The following is a 24,609-nucleotide window of genomic DNA, read 5'->3' as shown; positions in this document are numbered from 1 at the left end:
ATGTCTACCACCCATTCTATTGATGTTAGACTCATGGCACAGAAACAAAATAACACTCAGAGTTGGCACCATTCCCAATGTCATGATAAAACAATTACAATAACATAAGTGTAGATATTGACAATGAGGAACTACTAAGGAATAAGGACGTACTTGGAAAGGTAAGAGCAGTCAGACTAATTGTCAGCCTGTCATTTTCTGTTTAATGGGCTTGAAAAATATTAATAAGATAGTTATTGATAGATTTCTATGTTATTTTATGGTAATAATGCCAGTGAAATGTAGTAAATGGATTGTGCACAAATGTACAACAGAGACTAATAGACACAAACATAACAAACAAACAAAATGGGACAAGTTCCATAAACTAAAGACCGTTTTTTAACCAATCAAAATGCTCAGCAAACAGAAGAAAAAAATAATCAGAACTCGGGGCCTAGAATTACTCAACAGCAAGACTCTCAAAATCACGTCTTAGAACACTGATGGTTATCCTTTGGGTTGCAACCAAAAACCAGCAGAGTTTCATAGTATTATGGGAAATTGAGTCCATAAAAGCTGTGCAACTAGTTTTATTTCTTGGCAACTGTTTCTCTATAGTTTTAGCATTTGACTTCCTCCAAACCAATAAAGCAGGGAGTGTAAAAATAGCAGCACTGTTATAGGATGTGTAATGAAGCTGATTAAATTCTAACATAGGGTGAACATGATGGACATATGTCTTCTCATCTCATTTATTGCATTATTATTTCTGGATATAAAAACATTCTCCTCAATTTCCTCTTATATCCTGCCAAATCTATCCCTGCTTTGCCAAAATCACAGGAGGAAACACTGAAATGTTCAATCTAGAACACAGTTTGTGCATGCACAACAAGTTAATATAAACTAGAAAATCATTTACCATTATATGAAATATGTTATGCAAAAATTAAAGACTTAATGTAAAAAAACAAACACATAAAAAATAAAAACACAGACGTGACACAAGACTCATGCAGAGGGTGAACATGCAAGAACATAGGATAAACTGGTCACAGCAATGACAGTAACTGTGCAAGCCATAAAGTGTGTTAGTCTTAATTAGCATGATCAGACACACCATAAACACACCAAATTCTCATTCCAGTAATTAGGGCCTTAAACAGGAAATACAATATTCAACTACTCACCAATGTGGAAGAAAATGGCACAGACACTACTACACAAAAATGTTCCAGTACCCCAATATACTGCAGAGTAAGAATTCTGGTACTCCCTTACTTTAGGGAAATAGGAGTTTTGTACTGTCAAAGCTGGGAGGAATAAAGGATCTGTACTCTCCTCCACTGAGGGATTAAAGGATCTGTACTCTCCTACACTGAGGGAATAAAGGATCTGTACTCTCCTACACTGAGGGAATAAATGATCTGTACTCTCCTACACTGGGAGAATAAAGGATCTGTACTCTCCTACACTGGGAGAATAAAGGATCTGCACTCTCCTACACTGAGGGAATAAAGGATCTGTACTCTCCTACACTGAGGGAATAAAGGATCTGTACTCTCCTACACTGAGGGAATAAAGGATCTGTACTCTCCTACACTGAGGGAATAAAGGATCTGTACTCTCCTACACTGAGGGAATAAAGGATCTGTACTCTCCTACACAGAGGGAATAAAGGATCTGTACTCTCCTACACAGAGGGAATAAAGGTTCTGTACTCTCCTACACTGAGGGAATACAGGATCTGTACTCTCCTACACAGAGGGAATAAAGGATCTGTACTCTCCTACACTGAGGGAATAAAGGATCTGTACTCTCCTACACTGGGAGAATAAAGGATATGTACTCTCCTACACTGGGAGAATAAAGGATATGTACTCTCCTACACTGGGAGAATAAAGGATCTGTACTCTCCTACACTGAGGGAATAAAGGATCTGTACTCTCCTACACTGAGGGAATAAAGGATCTGTACTCTCCTACACTGGGAGAATAAAGGATCTGTACTATCCTACACTGAGGGAATAAAGGATCTGTACTCTCCTACACTGAGGGAATAAAGGATCTGTACTCTCCTACACTGAGGGAATAAAGGATCTGTACTCTCCTACACTGGGAGAATAAAGGATCTGTACTCTCCTACACTGGGAGAATAAAGGATCTGTACTCTCCTACACTGGGAGAATAAAGGATCTGTACTCTCCTACACTGAGGGAATAAATGATCTGTACTCTCCTCCACTGAGGGAATAAAGGATCTGTACTCTCCTCCACTGAGGGAATAAAGGATCTGTACTCTCCTACACTGAGGGAATAAAGGATCTGTACTCTCCTACACTGAGGGAATAAAGGATCTGTACTCTCCTACACTGGGGGAATAAAGGATCTGTACTCTCCTACACTGGGAGAATAAAGGATCTGTACTCTCCTACACTGGGAGAATAAAGGATCTGTACTCTCCTACACTGGGGGGATAACGGTTCTTTACTTTCCTACACTGTGGGATACAGGTTCTGTACTTTCCTATACTGGGGGGGGGGGGGGGGTACAGGTTCTGTACTCTCCTACACTGGGGGGGGAGGGAATACAGACTCTGCACTCTCCTACCCTGGGGGGAGCTGAGGAGGGGAAGGTTCTGTACTCTCCTATACTGGGGGGGGGGGGGGGGTACAGGTTCTGTTCTCTCTTACACTGGGGGATACAGGTTCTGGGGGGGGGGTACAGGCTCTGTACTCTCCTACACTGGGTGGAATACAGGTTGTGTACTTTCCTATACTGGGGTGGGGGGGTGGGGAGATACAGGCGCTGCACTCTCCTACACTGGGGGGGGGGGGGAGTACAGGTTCTGTTCTCTCCTATACTGGGGGATAAAGGTTCTGTACTCTCCTACACTGGGGGATACAGGTTCTGTACTTTCCTATACTGGGGGGGGGGGGTGAATACGGGTTCTGTACTCTCCTACACTGGGGGGGTTGAGGGGGAGGGAATACAGACTCTGCACTCTCCTACCCTGGGGGGAGCTGAGGAGGGGAATGTTCTGTACTCTCCTATACTGGGGGGGGTACAGGTTCTGTTCTCTCTTACACTGGGGGGGGGGATACAGATTCTGTACTTCCCTACACTGGGGGGGGAGGGGCGGGAGATACATGCTCTGCTCTCTCCTACACTGGGGGGGGGGAGGGGTACAGGTTCTGTTCTCTCTTATACTGGTGGGATAAAGGATCTGTATTCTCCTACACTGGGGGAATAAAGGATCTGTACTCTCCTACACTGGGGGAATAAAGGTTCTGTACTTTCCTACACAGGAGGGATAAAGGTTCTGTACTCTCCTACACTGGGGATATATAGGTTTGTGCATTGTCCTACACTGGAGCAATAATGGATTTAGTAATGTCTTCTACAAAAAGTAAATAAAGTGTCCTTGTTAGGGGCAGAACAGTACCAGGACCCACCCATGTTGGAGGAATCGAGGATACACACAACAATGCTCTTCTATACTACGTTGCAGACTCTTTTTCGCACAATGTTTTTTGCTGTTCAAGAGTCCCGTATTCTACAAGTGAGAATAATGTTTTATCTCATAAACCCAGGTCCTGCACTGCATTTCTCTCGGATGTAATTACAGACATGCATTTAAGGTGCTTATTGTCAATACAGTAATTCCTGGAGAGTGGCTAAATGTCTCACAAAATTCAGGTCAATATAGACTTCAGTAAAAAAAAAAAAAAAAAAAATCTCGGAATCAGATATTTTGGCTGATTACTACCGGTCTAGCTAACTAACCCCTACGAGTTAGTGATTATAAGCTAAATTAGACAGGAACAAACATTCGGTATTGGCAAAAAGCCGGATACTACGCACGGAAGCCAAATAATTCATAAAGCAAGCAAGACCACCTCAACAGATTCACAACTTAAATAACTAGAAAATGTTTTCCTCGGAATAAGAAGACAAATATCACAGACTGACACTTTTTTTTCTGCCTCCTCCACTTATGTTTGTGCTAGACATAAATAAAATTAGACTCTTCGAAACAGATGTGAAATATTCCATATCAGAACCCTTTACGCCGTACAAAGTATTGCATTCAGGTTTATTCACTGAGCTGTCAATTGTAAAAACAAAACATTGACGAGGAGGCAAAATAGGTTAACTGCAATAGGGGAAGAACTAGGCCATCCCATATTGGTGATTGAACCCCACTGTTTAGAAAACTGTTGAATGTGGCATATTCATAATAATATTTAATCTGGAGGGTAAACCATGGAAGGACTGCCCCAAGCTCATATGGACCAGATGTTTAATACACTAAAAAGAAAACACATAGAATACCTGTGATTTCATACATTTGTTATCTAAGTACTTTGTATTAAGGTTCCAGTTATAAAGTTGGGGTAGTGTCACCCCACAAAGTGACACTCCGCTTTAAAATCTCAGAGTCTTGGATTGAAGAGGCTCTCATTAAGCTGAGCACTACCTATATCTCACCTATATAATGTTCTATTTACACATTGCACTATTGTTGTTGTATTTCCATTTTTTCCTGAGTGAGAAATATCCTGCATGAAGAAAGGTGGAGTGCTAGTGTAAAGGGCACATCTGCACGTAAGGGCTCAGCTTCATGTTAGTGTTACTACTATTCAATATTTCATCACACCTGCTGCCAATATCATCTGCCCTATAGATTGTTTTTTGTTTATTTTTTATATGTTGCAGATTTGACTGCCTGTTAGTCACAAGTGCAAGAGGGTAAGATACTATTCTTGTGTTCAGCGCTCTGCTATTTTTGTGTCTTATACTTCTGATATATTGTTATGGGTGTTGAACTTCGAATACTTTTTATTATTCCTCATGCTTGTACATGACATTGAAATGTGAAGTATGGGGTGAGTAAATGGCTGCAGTGAGTGTAAAGAGACAGGTGTTGGGGCCACTCTGCATTTTACCCTGTCACAAGAGGACAGGTTATGGTGTTTGGAATTGTTCCTCTAATACTAATAATACTTTAGAATATCGGAACAGCCTCCCAGTGAAAGAAGTAATAGCAACATAAACAATTACAAATATTCTGCCATAAGAAATCAATGCATCCTCATAGTCCACTTTAAAAAAACACAATATACATATGTTAACATATCCAGCCGTTAAATTGAACAGCCTCTCTATAACCTGTCCCTGCTCCTATGGGTAAAAAATGTAAACAAATAAAAAAAAAAAAACACTTTAATCATCTTAAAGGAACACTCACCCCTTCATAACTTTATCTCAATTTCATTGTAATGGAGATGAGTGTCTGGGTGCTGTGCCTACCATTATAGGTTAGTTTATGTGAAATGTTTGAACCCTGTGCTTGATCACTCTGCCACCTCAATATCTCCGTCATGCAGCAAGGTCTGGACACCACACCCTACTACTGGCATAGCAATAGTGCATCCTGCGTAGTAGTGTTGAGAAGAAGCTGTTTAGTGGATAGGAGTGTTATTTTAACTGCAAATATAGATATTGATAGATTATTATTTTTTTTTTTTAATGATTACATCCCACAAAGATAAGGGGGCAGAGACCCACAAATGACTCACATTTTAAATTATTTACACGTGTACTTTTCCCCCTCATATTTCCCAGTATCTGCTGGATGATTTTTGAAAAATTCTAAACGTTTTGTATCTATTGCTTTTTTCTGTCAGGCCAAATGTAAATTACCCTTAACGCTCTTCGACTTATCCAGATAATGATGCCCCATTCCGGATTAGAGCAATAGCCCTTCGTTCTCAGAATCCTGAGCTTGGACTTTTCCTGGGACAGAGAGATGAAGTTTCGATAAAGAAACATTGTGGTGAGATTTAGCGGAACGGTCCTATTAACCAGAAAACCCCTTGAGGCGTCTCGCAGGTCAGTAACTCAAGGTCCAATGAACATGCTGGTTTTGATTATTCATTGAACTCTTAAGAAAAAAAAGCCTAATTACATTTCATGCAAAGCAGAATTTCAGATATTGACCTCACGCTGGCTCCCAATTAATCCTTCAAATGTCAGGGGACCACTAGGCAATAAAATATTTAAGGCACAGTTTCTTTGGTATGTATTCAGACGTCCTCCACACGCACAATAATTAATATTCTGCACAATGCATTTTTAGATCTATTGCTTGTGAACTTATAACTAAACAAGTCAAATTAGCATCATTTGCGGGTTAGTTTGTGGGCTGTGGGAAAGAAATCATTTTGTATAATTATTAGTTCTATTAATCATTAATATTGGCATTTTACACACAGCCTGAATTGTTTGCATTCACGGTGTAAGATACCCACATAGACAAGCAAGGCGTTAGGAAGCAATTAGCTTTTAGCAGAGTCAAAAAGCAGGGATCTGCAATTCGGCGGGATGTGTGTTCTGCTATTAGTGGTTTGAAATAAAAAAGAACACACTTTGAAAAATAAAAAAATAAAAAGATAATTTGTGTTCTGATCAGAAATTTCAGTTAAAGGAAAATGTATGAAAGAGTGCCCGGGAATGAATTATTGTTTGAACCTTCCAGAAAAAAAATGGAAATAGGCAGAAAGATTTGGTAGAGGGCAAAATATTTAAGGTAGAATGGGTACTCAACGCATGCATCAGGGAAAGAGAGAAGAGGCAGAAGTCAAGAGATAGAGAACTTCTAAAAGCTCAAGGCAGACTTTTGGGAGAGACCAAGAGGAGAGAAAACACATTAGAAAAGCAAGTGTGGGGAGATGTGGCAGCATACAGGGGACAGAATATTGTGCAAGAGGTAAGGAAGTAAGAATGCAGCAGTTAGAAGACAGAGGAGAAGTGTCAAGAGAGGGTGAACTGGCACAGAAGGCAAAGGGGAAACAAAAACAACATTTGTCTTACCTGAAAAAAATAATTTCCTTTTGTGGTGAGAGTCCATAAGTCATAACATATGTGATAAATTCCCTCCCACATGAACGAAGAAGGAACACTGATAATGCAATGCTAATAAATCTCAAGCCCATCCTCTAGAGCCCACAGTTCTACATATAGCCAAGCAGAGGAGGAGGAAGAAACAGCAAAGTGAGGAAGAGCAGTTGAGCCAAGACAATGGCACCCAGCTTAGGACAGAGCATTATAGACTCATCCAATGGAAGGAAAAGTCAGAAAGCCACGCTTTTTGTTTTCCATCCTTGGATGGTGAGAGCCAATAACTAGTGACTTCTGGGACCTTATACCCAAGCAGAGCAGGACACGAGGCCACCTTGAAAATGTAAGGTTGGTCAATGACAGTGACTAAATGAGAGCACATGGAACTTCTTCCTGCTGAAAGCACCATCAACAATGTAAAAGCATCAAAATGTAACAAATTTAAAAAGATGCTCCAAAAACGAACCAGATGTTTTGCAGATTTGACCATAAAAGCCTCATGGAAAAAGACCTACAAGGTAGTCACTTTCCAATTAGAATGAGTAGTGATCCTTTCCCAGAGAGGCTTGTTAGGGCTTAATCTTTGCGATCAGGGACATCAGTCAGTAGGCAAGACTGAAAGTCTTTTGACTTTAACAGGGTCTGTAAAAAAAAAAAAAAAAAGTAGAAAAATACCTTAGACACACACGTTTCATGGGTTGCAACTGAATTTCTTTCACTTACTTTCTTCCTGCACCAGAGGACTTAGAGCAGGCTTCCACAAACTCCGGCCCTCCAGATGTTGCTGAACTACAACTCCCATGATTCCATGAATTAAATAAATTGGCTGAGAATCATGGGAGTTGTAGTTTAGCAACATCTGAAGGGCTGGAGTTTGGGGAAGCCTGACTTAGTGGAACCTGTGATGTCAGAAGAGGAATGATATCCTTCAAAGCTCTGAAAGGTATCAGTCCTTCCTATCCTGTGGAAGAGATGAACTCTTATGGTGTGTCATCATAGAAATGATAGTGTTTAATCAGACCAGTGTCAAAAGGGACTTTAGTACCTCTTGGCACTACCCTTTCAGGGAGAAAAGTCATTTTCAGCCAACTTGACAAACACTGCTGAAGGCCCTTTAATTTTTTATTAAGGCAACAAACATCAGCAGAGGTGTCACCCAGGAACTGGTTTGCCAGGTTTAGTAAGGACTGAATTGCACCACAAGGATATGGCCACTTATTGGTTGGCTGTACAGACAGCAGAGAGGAATAATGCACCTAAGACATGAAAGCAATGCTTATAGAACACCCTCTAATTGTCCTTTGGGTCTTTGAATGATGTACTATTCTCCAAGAGAAATACCGATCTACCTTAGGGACACAGTCAGTGAGATGAAACAGCTTAGCAAATGCATGGGAAAGAGCCAAGACAGTCTCTTGTTTGCCCCACTCTTTTCCTTACTGAGTTTATAGATGTCTTAGAGACAGGAATGTGCTGAGGTGCCACTATGTGCAGTTTAAAATATTGATCCAGTGCTTTTGATCATTTTTCCTCAGTGAGTGGATATTAAAGGAACATGCAGTGCACCATAACAACTTAATCATAATGAAGTTGACATGGTGCCAGGAGGTCCTGGCTGTCATCTTACCTTAAGCACTTGGACAGTTTATTAATGGGTCAACCTCAAAGTTCTTACGATGGCACTCATTCACTCTACCCATGGTTTCTGGTGATGTTTGAGGCTTTAATGAGGAATCCTCAGACTTGGCCTCACTGACAAGATTAGAATGTCAGCCGATGCTCTCAGACAGTCACCACTTTCCCATTCATAACACTGTTTCACAAAGGTAAGTGTGAGTGGTTTGTTTAAATGGAAGGAAACCCATGAAATGAGTAGTGAATTGTTCCGAGTCTCTCCAATGCAGGACTCAGATTCATTAAACTGACAAACAGTCATAACACAGACTCTGTTTTCTGCCTCTTAAAGGAACACAAACATGTATTTGTGACCCTATTGTGTTAGAACCACCATCTAGCCTCCCTGGGCCCCTCTTGCCTCCCTAAATATAGTAAAATCTTACTTGTATTCAAGTCTGTAGCTGCTGGCTCAGTCACTGTCTGCCTTGCCCCTGTCTGCTGACATCATCAGAAGTGGTGGTCTGAGCCAATCCCAATGCTTCCCATTAAGATTGGCTGAGACTGTCAAGGGGGCAGATCAGGGGCAGAGCCAGCACAAGTCAAACACAGCCCTGGCCAATCAGCATCTTCTCATTGAAGCAATGCATCTCTATGAGGAAATTTTAGTGTCTGCATGCAGAGGGTGGAGACACTGAATGCCAGTCACACTGTGCAGCACTGCCCCAGGAAGCACTTCTAGCAGCCATCTGAAGAGCGCCCACTGGAGGTATCACTAGGCTGTAATGTAAACACTGCATTTTCTCTGAAAAGACCGTGTTTACTGCAGAAAGCCTGAAGGGAATAATTATATTCACCAGATGAAATTCAATAAGCTGTAGTTGTTCTGGTGACTATAGTGTCCCTGTAAAGGAACAGTCACTCAACAACACTGGTCAAATTACAGACTGGAGAAAATGGAGGGATAACATTTGTAATGCCTTCACACCCTAGGGTAGTAAAGAGAGGACAGAGGGGCCAGGTAGAGACACTGGTACAGAATCAGAATCAGGCACTTGCCTTCCACAGAGAGAATATCCTCTCTCCCCATCCCACAAGCCTGGCTACCTGCAAAGGGCATAATCCCATGGGAACTTTATGAAGAGAGATCACGGAACAACATGGGAAAAAAGCTAAATCATTTCATTATGGGTGTTTTACTTTCCTAGGTTGGAAGGAACAGCATCTCAGTTTTCAAATTATGTATTCCCACAATCCACGGAAGGAAATAGAACAGAGAGAAAAGGAGGGTAGGTGGAGTTAAATATAAAAGAGGGAAAGTGGGGAAGATGGTGCAGAATCCAAAAGAGGTAAGCTGGGGTAAAGGGTACAAAGAGAAGACATGGATTAGAAGATGGGGTGGAAAGCAAAGGAGAGACGAGTGAACGGTAAGCAAGGTGATTGGACAGTAAGTAAGATGATTGGACAGCAAGTAAGGGAGACACGATTGATAGGAAAATGAGGAAAGATGGGGCAGATGGTAAGGGAAGGAAACAAAGAAAAGAAGATGGTACGAAGGAAAAAGGGCAGAAGTAACAGTGATGGAGGCAGAAACAGGTGGAAAGGAAAATAGATTCAGTACAGGCAATAAAAAAGGTGGGGATAGGCCAAGTATAGTCCAAGGATTGGATTTTAGCTGGAATTTCAGGGCAAGCAAAAAGTGTTTCCATGTAGTATACATAATGCATCGGATTATACGGCATAAATTAGCAGTGCTTCCCATATTAAAGGTACGTGCAATGTAGGGTTAATTCAAATGTCTGTTCGAAGCAGAACACACTATGCAAAAAGCCTGGCAAAGAGGTGGTAGGGGGATAAAGCGCACAGCATTACTAACCTTTAAGGGGGGTCAAGGCAGCTGTGGTCTCTTCTAAAAATCAAAAACAATGGGTGGTTAAGGAAGAATGCAATATACATATTGCTAGGCTGGGATAAGCAGCACATAATGAATTAATAAAAATCCATTTCTCGAAAGGATCAATGAAACCCAACTGATCTCTGTGGCTTTCACCAGTGAAGCCTCAAGCGATCTCTTGATATTCCTATGGTGTTTTTTTGATATTCTCACACAGTCTGTATAGAACCCAAAGACCTCTTTGATATTGCTAGGAAACCTCACAGTTGGGTTCTCCAATGGAACCTCGCCCAAACTCTTCTGTGCTCAAAAGGAACCTTATACAATAGCATTGTATTCTAATAGAACATAATGCCTATATTATTCCTGAGAAACCCATTTAGTGTTTTATGGTCCTATGAAAACTCATTAAATCTCTATTTTACGCCTATAAACCATATGCAACACTTTTGGTATTCCAACAGAAAGTCACACAATTTCAAGCATTGTCTAGAGAACTTTAGTGGTGGAATATCTAGATACTTTTATGGAACCTTGTGTAACATGTATGGTATTGCAATGGATCCTCATTTCTACATTATACATGTGGGAAACATACAGTCTCTGTAGTATTCATGCCAATGTAGGCTCTTTAGCACTCCTAAGGATAAAAACTGAGTAAACAGGATAACCGTTGATGAGCTCAGTCAGGTTGCAGATAAGGAGGGGTGTTTGTTAGGGTGACTATATATTACGCCTGCCATGTCATTGTTCAGAAGAGATTAGGGCTGGCTAGGGTAGGCAACCTCCAGCACTACAGAGGTTGTAGAGTAGATCTCCCATAGTTCTTTTACAGTCATATTGCTGGCAAAGCATCAGGAGAGATGAATTCCATAACATATCGACTGTCAAAGGATGGCGTTCCCTGGTTTAGAGTATCACTATAATGAGACACTGGTCTGTCCTTCTTAGTATAAAAGTCTAACAAATTTTGAAGATAGAATTGTGAGGCTTTGATTGGGGGTAGAGGAACATGTTTTAAGGGCACTGATATAATATAACAGTCTACTGGCGTCTAAGAAAAGCTGTGACCACAAGCTCACATATCCATATTTGGACATTTCTTATCCATTAAACTTTAAGAGTTAAGTACACATTTTGCATAGAGAGGAACATTTTTTGCATTTTAGCCCAGAAAAGTCCAGTTTTAAGTATAATTTTACATCTTTCTTCCCACCCACAATATAGTGATTAAACCACCACTAGATACAAAACAAAGAAAAACCATTACGCAAAAGTACAAGAAAGGAGAAACAAACATTGATACAGGGTATCTGCCAAGGTTATATAGGGTCAATGGCTGTAGTAAAAGGGTCACAATGAGCAATAGCAAACGAGAGACAGACACTGCTGTTACCCGAAGAGCTGCAGAGAGTTAGGAACACAAAAATACGCTTCACACAATTGTGGCAAAAATTGACGTAACCACAAGAAAATAACTTGTCATATGACAGGCAACATATCATACAACTTAATAAACATATGTAGAAACACAATAAGCATGTTAAATCACAACAAGGTGTTCGTAAAAATGTGATCTAGAGAGATCATATAGTAAGGACACTTGTTAATACTGTTCAAGCTCTGATACATCTTCAAGAGTATATATATATATATATATATTTACTCACACAGATATCTACATAAAATGATATACGGATCAAACTGCAGGCAGTCATGGGGGAGGTAATAAAGGAGGGGACAAAACAGACCTTGGTACAGACACAGGGTGGGTCAGTGCAGGTATGGGGGGCTTACAAGAGGTTAATGACACAAGATGAACAGAAGACACCGGGGCTGTACTGACCTTGCAGTAAGGGTGAGCTGGTGGACTGGAATATTTCTACAAAGTGGGAACGAGATATGGGGAGGGGGAATAGAAGGGTTTCTTTTACACAACAGAAATTAAAGCCAAAATAAAGAAAACAACATTTTAAACATATATTTTGTTTATAGAAGAGAAAAAAAAAGTCTTTAACTTTGAGCAAAACACTTTATGTAAATGTATAGGAAAGGGGAAGTCTATACATGATGGGAGTATATAGCTACCTGTGGTAGGATAACTTACAGTATGCATTCTGTGCTATATTTGTGAATGACGAGCTGAGGTTTTGCTCTACTGGACCAATAAACTTAGTCTATAACTTTGCCCAGTGCGATCAGTGCCGATTTTGTTTGTTTCTGCTGGCCTACAGAATTCTAAATCATGGCTGTAAATGCTTTTTGAGGCCTCTCTATCTCTATATGTTGTTCTTGTTTTCTCTCTCTTTCTTCTGTCTGTGCCGCAAATCTGTGAGTTTCTCCAAACCGAGAGAGAGGAATCTCGCATTGTAAACAGTGAGTTACAGCCAAGTGTGTCCAAATGGACAGTTACCACAAGTGGAAGCAAAGCAGCAATCATATCAGTTTATATTTATTTCTACATTAAGCTATACTCTGTTTACATGCTAAATTGCACTCAACACATCAGGTAGTTTATAAGGTACTGTGATGCTCTCCTACCAAAAAGCAAGGGTTTGTGTTTTGGACTCTCTGGAGAGTACGACAGGACCTCTATATGTCACCAGTCTTTCCAACCATTAGATAATTGTCAGCAATTCTTGTTTACCTATGACAGCAACTTATTTCATGTATGTATTGCTTGTGATTATGAAATAGAAATTAATAAAAACAGGTCATTTTGTTTTTAATTTTCATAATTATAAAAACAAAAACACATATGATAAGAGTGGAATAAATAAGAATATATTTACACTTTGATAGAATTACAACTAAGGCACGAAATATAGCTCATGTCTCCTAATACCAGAGATGCTTTTATTAATATCATAATTAGAATAAATCTGGTTGTAGAATATGTCTTGAAGTTCCAGACAGTATAGAGAATTAATTAGGAAGTCAATAACTGAAGATAAGATGGATCAAAACAAACAAGCGGGACTTGGTGACTGGAAATAAACAAGTCCCACTAACAGTAAGCTGTGTTGCTTAGCCCTTGGTGAAGAACTCAAACCTATGTTCCCATTCTAAATTAGTGGGTCCCATTGACTGAAAGAGCCCATCATCTTCGTCAAGTCTAATCACTATAAATTATTTACTGTAGCAGTCTGCCCGTCCAAGGGAAATGGTGACCAGAAACACTAAAAAAACCAATGAAGGTGTTTTACAGAAGATTTATAACTATAGGTTATATTAATATGGAAGAATGGGCCACTGATTTTATTTTACACAAGGAGAATGTATCATAGTTGGATTTTTATAAAAAACTAAGAGCCAAATGGGGCTAGAGGGAGCAGACATAATCTTAGCAGATATATTGCAATCAACATTTTCATAACTGTGCTTATACTATTTATAAATGTAACCTCATCACTACCTTAGATTACACCTGAGTATACTCTGCCATGGAGGTCTCCATGATATCAGTGGTTCCTCTCTCTGTAAAGAAAATCACAACCCTGAGTGTTCTTTTCTTCATTCTTATTATGAAGGGATCTCTTAAACCGTCTCATTGAAATCAACTTTTCCCAATATAAAGTTGTATTTCCATCTAGTCTCCAGGAGGACATTGGGCAAATGTGTAATGACATTCACTAGCCAGGCAAGTCTAAATAGGCATCTCAAATGAAATCATTACAAGCTGCACTACAAAGGCTTGCAGAGAAAGTTACGGTATGCTCACTACAAGAACAGCAGGAAAACCCAGACAACAGGTTGAGGTGTGTAACTTGTGTATACCTGAAATATCACAACAGCTGCTAGTTTGTGACCTTGTGATGAGCATATTCTTCAACCTGATGCCTCTGAAGAATACCTGAGCTTCAATAGATTTAACTGAGCCATGAGACCTCATCAGGGACGAGGATAGAGGCCACAATATTCAATTCTTAAGTGTCAATACTTTGCCCAAGAGGGCTATGGAGTAAAATGGACTTAGAAGCTTGCACTTTTGTAACTGGTTGACATCTTAAAACCTAGATATAGAAATAGATTGCAGAAAGGAGATCCTATTTAAATTTTGAAGTAAATGCAATAGCAAACGTTGGACCTTATCGTTCACCACTGGAGGTAAAGCTACAGGTGATAAACGTTCCATCATTACATGATGAACACATACTTACCACTCAAACCATATCATCAAACCCTATACATCATACATGGAAATCTAGTCCATAGTGCAAGGTATGAGGAAGATGCATCTTACAGGAGCTAGTTTTAGCAGTTACTTGTTCTTATGCTCTAAAGCGGAGTTGTGTCATATGACATACTTCAAAGTGTCTTTTGCCCAGTAATGGAATTGACCACATTTTGCATTACATTGTGTTTCTACTTTTTCTCAGCTGACTTAAATACCTAACATATTTCAGTCACAGTGGGACTTGATATCGTTTCTAATGCTATTTAACATTTAGCAAGACTTGATAAAGGCTCAGAGAGGAGCCAAAACGTTGGCTCCACTTTCTTGTTCCAAATATAAAGACTGCCTTTTAGAGGAAACCTCAGGTCCTCCTGGATATTTATCTTCCATTTGATGTCTTCAGGGATTGACGCTCCCTTTCTGGAGCAAACTGCAGGAATTACTTCTTTTTTAGTGTGTGCATGATTCGTTTTCTAATCTAAAATAGAGTCTTTGTTGCTGCAAAGCAATACATGTTAAGTTAACTATTTAACAAATGAATTAATTACACGTGCACTATTCGATATATATATGCACATGGTAGATTTCACCGATTGTCTCTGATACAGTGCTATGAGGAACAAAAAGCATTATCGCGGTATCTTTTCCCCTTTCACATTTTAAAGGGATTCCATAGTGCCTGGAAAATAAAGTTGTTTCCCAGGCACTATAGAATCCTACAGTATGCCCCACTCCCCCGCACTCCTCCTCCCACAGTGCTGAAGGGGTTAAAGCCCTTCTCCCTCGGCGCTGGGACAGGTTTCTACCCACACTCCTCCCCTGCCCTCCCATGCTTTCCTATGGAAAATAAATCTGATGCTGGAGGTCTTCTTGCAGAGCGCGAGGATGTCCAGCATCAGATAATGGACCAAAGGTCCGTTTCAAATCAGGAAGAGATGCAGTTAACCCTGGATAGCAATTATTGCAGTTTCTCAATAACTGCAATAATTACTATTGAGCTGAAGTGGTCCGGGCGCCTGCAGTGTCACTTTAACTGCAAAGCAATAATACTACTGTTTTAGCTTTTAACATATTTTTGCACTATTTGGGCTTTTTTCTACAATGGTCTGTAATGCTATTTTTATAACTGTTAATTGTACATATTGGGTATTTATATAGAACGCTGGCTGGATGCCATCACGACCACATTTTATTTTTACCATTCTACTCCATTCCACTTAACGAGTTCACTAAAACTAATGCCATTCCATCCTTACTGTGGCTCCACACATACTCTCCTACCTGTATGGAAAACCGATTCTCAAAATGACATTATTTTATCTGCCCAAGTTATGCCACAATCATAGCAATTACATCTTACCCAGACCTCCTTTTTCTACCAGTAGACTTAAGTAAAACCTTCAAAACCTCTCCCAAAAGTCAACTGAATTGTTTTAAACCTACCTAATTCTTTAATTTACCCTTAGTTTAACTGAAGTACTCACCTTAACAGAAATACCATTTATTGACATAATAGCCTGATGTACAAATATCCATTTGGAACAGGATTATAATTCACGTCTATTAATATATTAACATATTCCTCGAATAAGATAAAACAAAGATTATTTTCTATATGTCATCACGTTGGATGCAACATATTATCCCATGGAAAACCCCAAACTCTACATCCAATGCAATACCGACAGTTAGATTTCTTTATTCAATTTCTCTAATATTTCTCGTACCCAGCTGGAACACCTTAATGAGTCATTAACACAGGAGGAAATTAGCTCTGTAATTTCAAAACTCACGAACTCAAAAGCTCTCTGTCCAGACAGCATGTATTATCTTAATTGCAACAATTTAGGCAAATTCTCACTCCTATTTAGCAAAGCTTTTTTCCCTGTTATTTCAGCAATATTTCATCCCTTTACCCTAGATATTTCTAGTAGAAATCTTTGTGATGCATAAGGAGGTAGAGGACACTGCTTCTATGCTGCCGGCATTTTGTGAAACACAAAAATCTATTTGATAGTTGGAGATAGGGAATTTAAGTGGCAGCTACAACAAAAATGTTTTGTTTGTTTTTTTAACCCTTTCTTACACTCTAACTTAGGTACTTAATTCTATCCAAATAGGAAATATGTTTGCCATGGGCAAGAATTGACTCCGTAGCCGAAAACTGAATGGCACTCACTAAGGCTGCCCGCTATCTCCTCTGTTATATGCTCTTATCACAGTGTTCCTGGTGACTGGCATTAATTCTCTGTCTGACATTATGAGTATATCAGCCAAACAGAAGACTAGAGCATTTAGAAAGGGGACATTGTAGCTGTACCACTGCCACGGTAATCAGTCTGTGTATTGTGGGTATTGTTGCTCCAAGGTGTTTTTGGCACCGATGCCGAGCAATGAGTTATTGCTTCTTTATGATAGTTAGGGGTCAATTTTATAAGTAGTGAGCTGTGACGAGGTGATGACCAAATTGTTACATTTTGGCAAAAAAATATAGTCGTGTTGGAAAAAAAAGGTCTCAACTTGTTTTTACTTAGGGTGAAAATAGACTATATTTTGAAAGTTGTTAGCTCAATGTTTGCTGATGAGTGTCTGTGACAAATGAGCAATGTGGTGAAATATGTGAAGTATATGAGTTCTAGTCTCAGAATTTTTTATGTGAATCACAGAATTTCATCACAATTATCAGTGCTGGTGGATAAATCCACAGTAACAAAGTATTAATATCAGGTCGGCAGCGATTATATGTGCCATCAACAAACAGAATGAATAATAAACGGTAAGAAGGTTTGTTAAATGCTAAGGTTGAAAATATACTCCAACAAAACAACTTTTAATATACCGGAAGACCTGGCGGTTATCTAGAAATTCCAATACTAGATAAGAATCCTTTATAACCCACATTAAATAAACAATTCTCCTTACACATGCCTGGGACTGAAAAAAATGCTTTATCTACTTCATTTTTCCCCGAAATTGCAACTCAGTGAACCCTGACAAAGTCTATACAACCAAAGTCTCTGTTGACTGGTCATGTTTGACCTTGGTCTGTCTGCGGAGAACCCTTTTCATGGGAATAAACAGTTTGTATTTTCACTGCCTGCCCAGGAACGGTTTCAACATGGCTGTCGGTGTACTTAGCGCAATGTCGTTTTCATCAGTGATATCGTAAAGTGAAATGACTGGCACTATATTTGTGAAGAGGATTGTTTCTGCTACAAAGCAGAAAATTAAGTAAATTCGTACATTCCAACCCAAAAAAGGTTACAGGTGATAATGAAAGGGATAAGTAACGAAAAATAAATGGGGATTGCGAGGAAGATTTGAAATAAAAATGTCATGCAGAAAGCGGACACTAGTCACGTTGTTGGGATCTCTTACCAAACAGGATGATGCTGGCGTTGCTTTGACCAAGTCCATTCGTGGCTACACAAGTGTAATTCCCATAGTCCTGTTCAGAAACATTGAAAAATGTAACTCGAGAAAAGTTCTCGCTGCTTTCCACTTTTACTCCTCGCCGTGACTCGCTCAACCTGGCAAGAAAAGGGACTTGTGGTTAAAAAAAAAAAGAGCACATTGACATTTGCATTCCTTAATATTTACACCAGAACTGATACTCTGTTTATTCTGTGAGAAATGTTTGATTTTTTTTTTTAATGTTTGTAAGTGTAATTATTTATTCCAACTGTACCGTAGGCATTTTCGAACCTAAAGAAATTCAGCAGTCTTTCTTTCTTTTTTTTTTTGAGCGTACTAGTTCTCAAAATGTGCCAGATTTAATCTATCTCTTGATGAATCAGGAGTTGACCATACATATACTCTTATTTCGTTAACTGGTATCACTCCTATTATCCTCATCCAGATATAGAGACAAAGTTATCAGGATGAGGACGTTATTAAGGATCCTGCTGGAACAAGCTTTCAATCTAGAGGAAATGAGTTATAAGAACAAGAGGAAGATGAATGTGGGGGATTAGGCAATCGGTTGAGTGTGCAGGACAGCAGTATAGTGCTAGAATTATTTCCATACTTTATAAAGTGCCAACACATTCTGCAGCGCTTTCCATGGGTACAATTGGTAATGTACGGATAAGTAAAAAGACAAAGAACTTGCAATCTAGATGGCTGGGAGAGATAAGACACAGGAAGTGGGAATGTTGAATGGAATGAGTTGGTTATTGAGTTGAGTGGTAGGCTTTCCTAAACAAAAATGTCTCAAGGGACCGTTTAGAGGAAAGGAAAGCATGGGATGTCTGACAGTGAGGGGAAGTGCGATCCGAAAGGTTGGTGCCGCATGAGAGAAGTCCTGTAATCTAGCACGTGAAGAGGTGATAAGAGAAGTAGCAAAGAGCAGATCATTAGGCTGATATATATATGTTGATTAGTAATAGGAAGATGACAGTAGAGTGGTTTGTGGAGCCTCTGAAGTACCATAAACCTTTTTGTCTTCAGCATCTACAGCACCCTCTGGTATGGTGTCCAACACGATACCTATATGTGGTTTTTATGGGACGAGCTGGTCCTTTTTAGGCTAGTAACAGGGAGTTGAGATATTGCTGGTTTGAGTTAAATTTCTTTTCCTTCATAATATGATACTACATACTTCAGCCAACATTTTACTACCTATAGATTGGGTTTAATGCACCTCTTATATTTTAGGTTTTTAATTTAGTCTTTTCTTTGCCTCTGCTGTCTTTGTAAAATCCAGTCCATATGCTTTTCCTCTGATTAATACCAGAATCATCTAATGTTATTACCGGCCAACCAGTACATGCTCCGAGCTCCCATGATATACAAGCAAACACAGAGAAAACCAAAGACAGACCCTGAATCTCTGCTGCTTCGTGAGCAATACAGCAACCAGCATAACCGTAAACCATGCCGCCACACTATGGATATAGGGCAGTATAAATAGATTGGATTGCATTCTATTAAACAAGTAATGCATGGTAATTAATATTCCCAGAGCGCCTCACGTCTAGTGAACTTTCCTGGTAACATTTTATTTGCATTGTTGCAATAAAATGTTTAAAAATAAAATACTCATCATTCCTTGCATCTCTCTCTCCAGTCCCAATGTCATCCATTTATTTCTCTTTTCTCTACACGGCTCTCTTATCTCTAAAGCTCTGTCTCTCTCGTCTTTCTCCAGTTCTCGTGTCCCTCTCGTCTTTCTCCAGTTCTTGTGTCCCACTAGTCTTTCTCCAGTTCTTGTGTCCCACTAGTCTTTCTCCAGCTCTCATGTCCCACTCGCCTTTCTTCAGTTCTCATGTCCCCCTTGTCTTTCTCCAGCTCTCATGTCCCCCCTGTCTTTCTCCAGCTCTCATGTCCCTCTCATCTTTCTCCATCTCTCATGACCCCCTTGTCTTTCTCCAGTTCTCGTGTCCCTCTCGTCTGTCTCCAGTTCTCGTGTCCCTCTCGTCTTTCTCCAGTTCTCGTGTCCCTCTCGTCTTTCTCCAGCTCTCATGCCCCCCTTGTCTTTCTCCAGTTCTCGTGTCCCTCTCATCTTTCTCCAGCTCTCATGTCCCCCTTGTCTTTCTCCAGCTCTCATGTCCCCCTTGTCATTCTCCAGCTCTCATGTCCCCCTTGTCATTCTCCACCTCTCAAGTCTCTCTCTCCTCTTTCCACCCCCAAGTCTCTATTTTCCAGCTAATACTTCTCTCTACATAGCTTTTGTGTTTCTTTCTCCTGTCCCAACTCACATGTCTCTCACTTTCCACATGAGATTATACATCTCTCTCTTTTTCCCAGCTCACAGTTTCTCTCCCTAGCTCCTGTGTCCCTCTTCCAACCCCCTGTGTCACCATGCCCAGCTTTTCTGTCTCCCTCTCATAATTTAAGCCAATGTCTCTCTTCTGCCTTTCCATCATTGAGCATTTTTTTTCTACCTTGTTAGCTCCTACCACTTCCACAGCATGTTTGCCACAATACTTTCTCCCCGATAATTCATTCCCCAGTTCATGGGCATCTGCAAGGGGTGGGGGCACTTGATTTTTCAACTTGGGCAGTCTGAGCTCTGTGTGCAGGGTGCAATGCAGAGGCTGAAGGGGCACAAGGCGGCAGCGTGCTGCGGACGGGGGCTCTTTGTTCTCATTATGGGGGTGCGATCTCTGGGTGACCGGCAGAAAGGGAGCGCACTGCACAGCATGTAGCGTGACCGAGCAGGCCGACCGCGGTACCCGTGCTTCTGTTACCCTACCCGGTCTGGCAGGAAGTGCTCACAGAGAGCACAGAACTGCCTGCTTCCTGTCAGTCCGGGTAGGGGAACAGAAGCTCCCCTACTGCGCTCAGCCTGCTGAGCAGGTGAGGTTAAGCGGGCACAGGGGAGGCCAGCTAAAAAAGGGAACAGGAGGGGAGGGAAGCTAAAGAGGGAACAGGTGGGGAGGGAAGCTAAAAAGGGAACAGGTGGGGAGGGAAGCTAAAGAAGGAAACAGGTGGACATGGAAGCTAAAGAAGGAAACAGGTGGGAAGACCAGCTAAAGAAGGGAACAGGTGGGGAGGCCAGCTAAAGAGGGAACAGGTGGGGAGGGAAGCTAAAAAAGGGAACATGTGGGGAGGGAAGCTAAAGAAGGGAACAGGTGGGAAGGCCAGCTAAAGAAGGGAACAGGTGGAGAGGGAAGCTAAAGAAGGGAACAGGTGGGTAGGCCAGCTAAAGAAGGGAACAGGAGGGGAGGGAAGCTAAAGAAGGGAACAGGTGGAGAGGGAAGCTAAAGAGGGAAACGGTGGGGAGGGAAGCTTAAAAAGAGAACAGGTGGGAAGGGAAGCTAAAGAAGGGAACAGGTGGAGAGGGAAGCTAAAGAAGGGAACAGGTGGGAAGACCAGCTAAAGAAGGGAACAGGTGGGGAGGCCAGCTAAAGAGGGAACAGGTGGGGAGGCCAGCTAAAGAGGGAACAGGTGGGGAGGGAAGCTAAAAAAGAGAACAGGAAGCTAAAGAAGGGAACAGGTGGGGAGGGAAGCTAAAGAAGGGAACAGGTGGGAAGGCCAGCTAAAGAAGGGAACAGGTGGGAAGGCCAGCTAAAGAAGGGAACAGGTGGGGAGGGAAGCTAAAGAAGAGAACAGGTGGGGAGGCCAGCTAAAGAAGGGAACAGGTGGGGAGGCCAGCTAAAGAGGGAACAGGTGGGGAGGGAAGCTAAAAAAGGGAACAGGGGGAGGGAAGCTAAAGAAGGGAACAGGTGGGGAGGCAAGCTAAAGAAGGGAACAGGTGGGGAGGGAAGCTAAAGAAGGGAACAGGGGGGAGGGAAGCTAAAGAAGGGAACAGGTGGGGAGGAAAGCTAAAGAGGGAAAAGGTGGGGAAGAAAGCTAAAGAAGGTGAAAGGTGGGGAGGCCAGCTAAAGAGGGAACAGGTGGGGAGGGAAGCTAAAAAAAGGGAACAGGTGGGGAGGGAAGCTAAAGAAGGGAACATGTGGGGAGGGAAGCTAAAGAAGGGAACAGGGGGGAGGGAAGCTAAAGAAGGGAACCAGTGGGGAGGGAAGCTAAATAAGGGAACAGGTGGGGAGGGAAGCTAAATAAGGGAACAGGGGGGAGGGAAGCTAAAGAAGGGAACAGGTGGGGAGGAAAGCTAAAGAGGGAAAAGGTGGGGAAGAAAGCTAAAGAAGGGGAAAGGTGGGGAGGCCAGCTAAAGAGGGAACAGGTGGGGAGGCCAGCTAAAGAGGGAACAGGTGGGGAGGGAAGCTAAAGAGGGAAAAGGTGGGGAAGAAAGCTAAAGAAGGGGAAAGGTGGGGAGGCCAGCTAAAGAGGGAACAGGTGGGGAGGCCAGCTAAAGAGGGAACAGGTGGGGAGGGAAGCTAAAGAAGGGAACAGGTGGGGAGGGAAGCTAAAGAAGGGAACAGGTGGAGAGGAAAGCTAAAGAGGGGAACAGGTGGGGAGGCCAGCTAAAGAGGGAACAGGTGGGGAGGGAAGCTAAAGAGGGAACAGGTGAGGAGGGAAGCTAAAGAGGGAACAGGTGGGGAGGGAAGCTAAAGAAGGGAACAGGTGGGGAGGGAAGCTAAAGAAGGGAACAGGTGGGGAGGGAAGCTAAAGATGGAACAGGTGGGGAGGGAAGCTAAAGAAGGGAACAGGTGGAGAGGAAAGCTAAAGAAGGGAACAGGTGGGGAGGGAAGCTAAAGATGGAACAGGTGGGGAGGCCAGCTAAAGAGGGAACAGGTGGAGAGGAAAGCTAAAGAAGGGAACAGGTGGGGAGGCCAGCTAAAGAGGGAACAGGTGGGGAGGCCCGCTAAAGAGGGAACAGGTGGAGAGGAAAGCTAAAGAAGGGAACAGGTGGGGAGGCCAGCTAAAGAGGGAACAGGTGGGGAGGCCCGCTAAAGAGGGAACAGTTGGGGAGGAAAGCTAAAAAAGGAACAGATTGGGAGTGAAGCTAAAGATGGAACAGGTGTGGAGGGAAGCTAAAGAGGGAACAGGTGGGGAGGGAAGCTAAAGAAAGGAAGAGGTGGGGAGGGAAGCTAAAGAAGGGAACAGGTGGGGAGGCCAGCTAAAAAGGAAACAGGTGGGGAGGGAAGCTAAAGAGGGAACAGGTGGGGAGGGAAGCTAAAGAAGGGAACAGGTGGGGAGGCCCGCTAAAGAGGGAACAGTTGGGGAGGAAAGCTAAAGAAAGGAAGAGGTGGGGAGGGAAGCTAAAGAAGGGAACAGGTGGGGAGGGAAGCTAAAGAAGGGAACAGGTGGAGAGGAAAGCTAAAGAAGGGAACAGGTGGGGAGGCCAGATAAAGAGGGAACAGGTGGGGAGGCCAGCTAAAGAGGGAACAGGTGGGGAGGGAAGCTAAAGAAGGGAACAGGTGGGGAGGGAAGCTAAAGAAGGGAACAGGTGGAGAGGAAAGCTAAAGAAGGGAACAGGTGGGGAGGCCAGCTAAAGAGGGAACAGGTGGGGAGGGAAGCTAAAGAGGGAACAGGTGAGGAGGGAAGCTAAAGAGGGAACAGGTGGGGAGGGAAGCTAAAGAAGGGAACAGGTGGGGAGGGAAGCTAAAGAAGGGAACAGGTGGAGAGGAAAGCTAAAGAAGGGAACAGGTGGGGAGGGAAGCTAAAGATGGAACAGGTGGGGAGGCCAGCTAAAGAAGGGAACAGGTGGGGAGGGAAGCTAAAGCAGGCAAAGGTTGGCACAGAAGGAGAATGGGGCTAAAGAGGGCACAGGAATGGATCAAAAGAGGACACAAGGGGAGGGGGCAAAAGGGGGGCAAAAGAGGGAACATAAGATGATGGGGGGCTAACAAGGGCACAGGAGAGGAGCATAGATGGAGAGATGAGCAAAAGGGGGCAAAATAGGGCACAGAAAGTGAAGGGGGGCTAAAGAGTGCACAGAAGGGGAAGGGGGAAAAGAGGGTTCAGGAGGGGAGTAAAATAGGGCACGGAAGGTGAAGGGGCACAGAAAAGGGGGACTAAAGAGGGCACATGAGGTAATCAAAAGAAAGACACAGAAGGGGAGTGGGCTAAAGAGGGACAAGAATGGGAGGGGGACAAGAAGGGCACAGGAGGGTAGGGGGCAAAATAAGGGCACAGGAGAGGGGGAAAGGAAGGGCACAGGAGTGGAGCAAACTAAATGCACAGGAGGGGGCAAAAGAAGGGCCCCTCTCCAGGACCCATTAGATTTCATTGTAGTCTCTAATGGGGCCTTGAGGGGACTCTTTCTAACACATACTTTACAAATGTGTGCAGTAAATATTCTTAAAAACATTAAAAAATACTGGACCAGCCACAGGTGTCAAATGCTCTAAGTCTGACCCTGTGTGCTCGAGCAGCTTCCAGTCAGACTGGCCAGGTAGAGGAAATAGAAGATCCTCTATGGTCCACTCGAGGAGAGAAAGAGACACACAGGGTGGGGAGGGGTAATAGAGAGACACACTGAAGGTCTGGGGGAGAAAGAGATACACAGTAGGGATGGGGAGGGGAGAATAAGACACACAGGGAGTTGTGAGGATAGATACACACAGAGGTGCTGGGGCAAAGAAAGAGACAGAGGGGCTGAGGAAGGGGAAAAAAAGAGAAACACAGAAAACACACAGAGAGTTTGGGTAAGGGACAGTGACACAGACAGTGACGCCTAGAGTACTCTGGCAA

General features: G+C 42.3%; 1 protein-coding gene across 4 annotated transcripts in view; it reads right to left on the bottom strand.

Moving 5' to 3' along the window:
• The window catches only part of LOC134577628 (protein CEPU-1-like), an 844,338-nt gene that overhangs the window by 5,936 nt on the left and 813,793 nt on the right, over positions 1-24,609 (bottom strand). The window contains exons 7-9 of one of the 4 annotated variants that reach the window (XM_063436475.1): positions 17,947-18,098; positions 12,238-12,273; positions 10,374-10,406 (exon numbers count right to left, since the gene is read on the bottom strand). In XM_063436475.1, the coding sequence (XP_063292545.1) occupies positions 10,374-10,406; positions 12,238-12,273; positions 17,947-18,098 (221 nt within the window). The remainder of the gene's footprint in view (positions 1-10,373; positions 10,407-12,237; positions 12,274-17,946; positions 18,099-24,609) is intronic. The other 3 variants (XM_063436476.1, XM_063436477.1, XM_063436478.1) reach the window with 3 other exon arrangements.

Source organism: Pelobates fuscus, chromosome 11, assembly GCF_036172605.1.
Source record: "Pelobates fuscus isolate aPelFus1 chromosome 11, aPelFus1.pri, whole genome shotgun sequence".
In the NCBI taxonomy this organism is placed as follows: domain Eukaryota; kingdom Metazoa; phylum Chordata; class Amphibia; order Anura; family Pelobatidae; genus Pelobates; species Pelobates fuscus.
The sequence above is the reverse complement of the archived record's forward strand: the minus strand, read 5'-3'. Positions and strand labels throughout refer to the sequence as shown.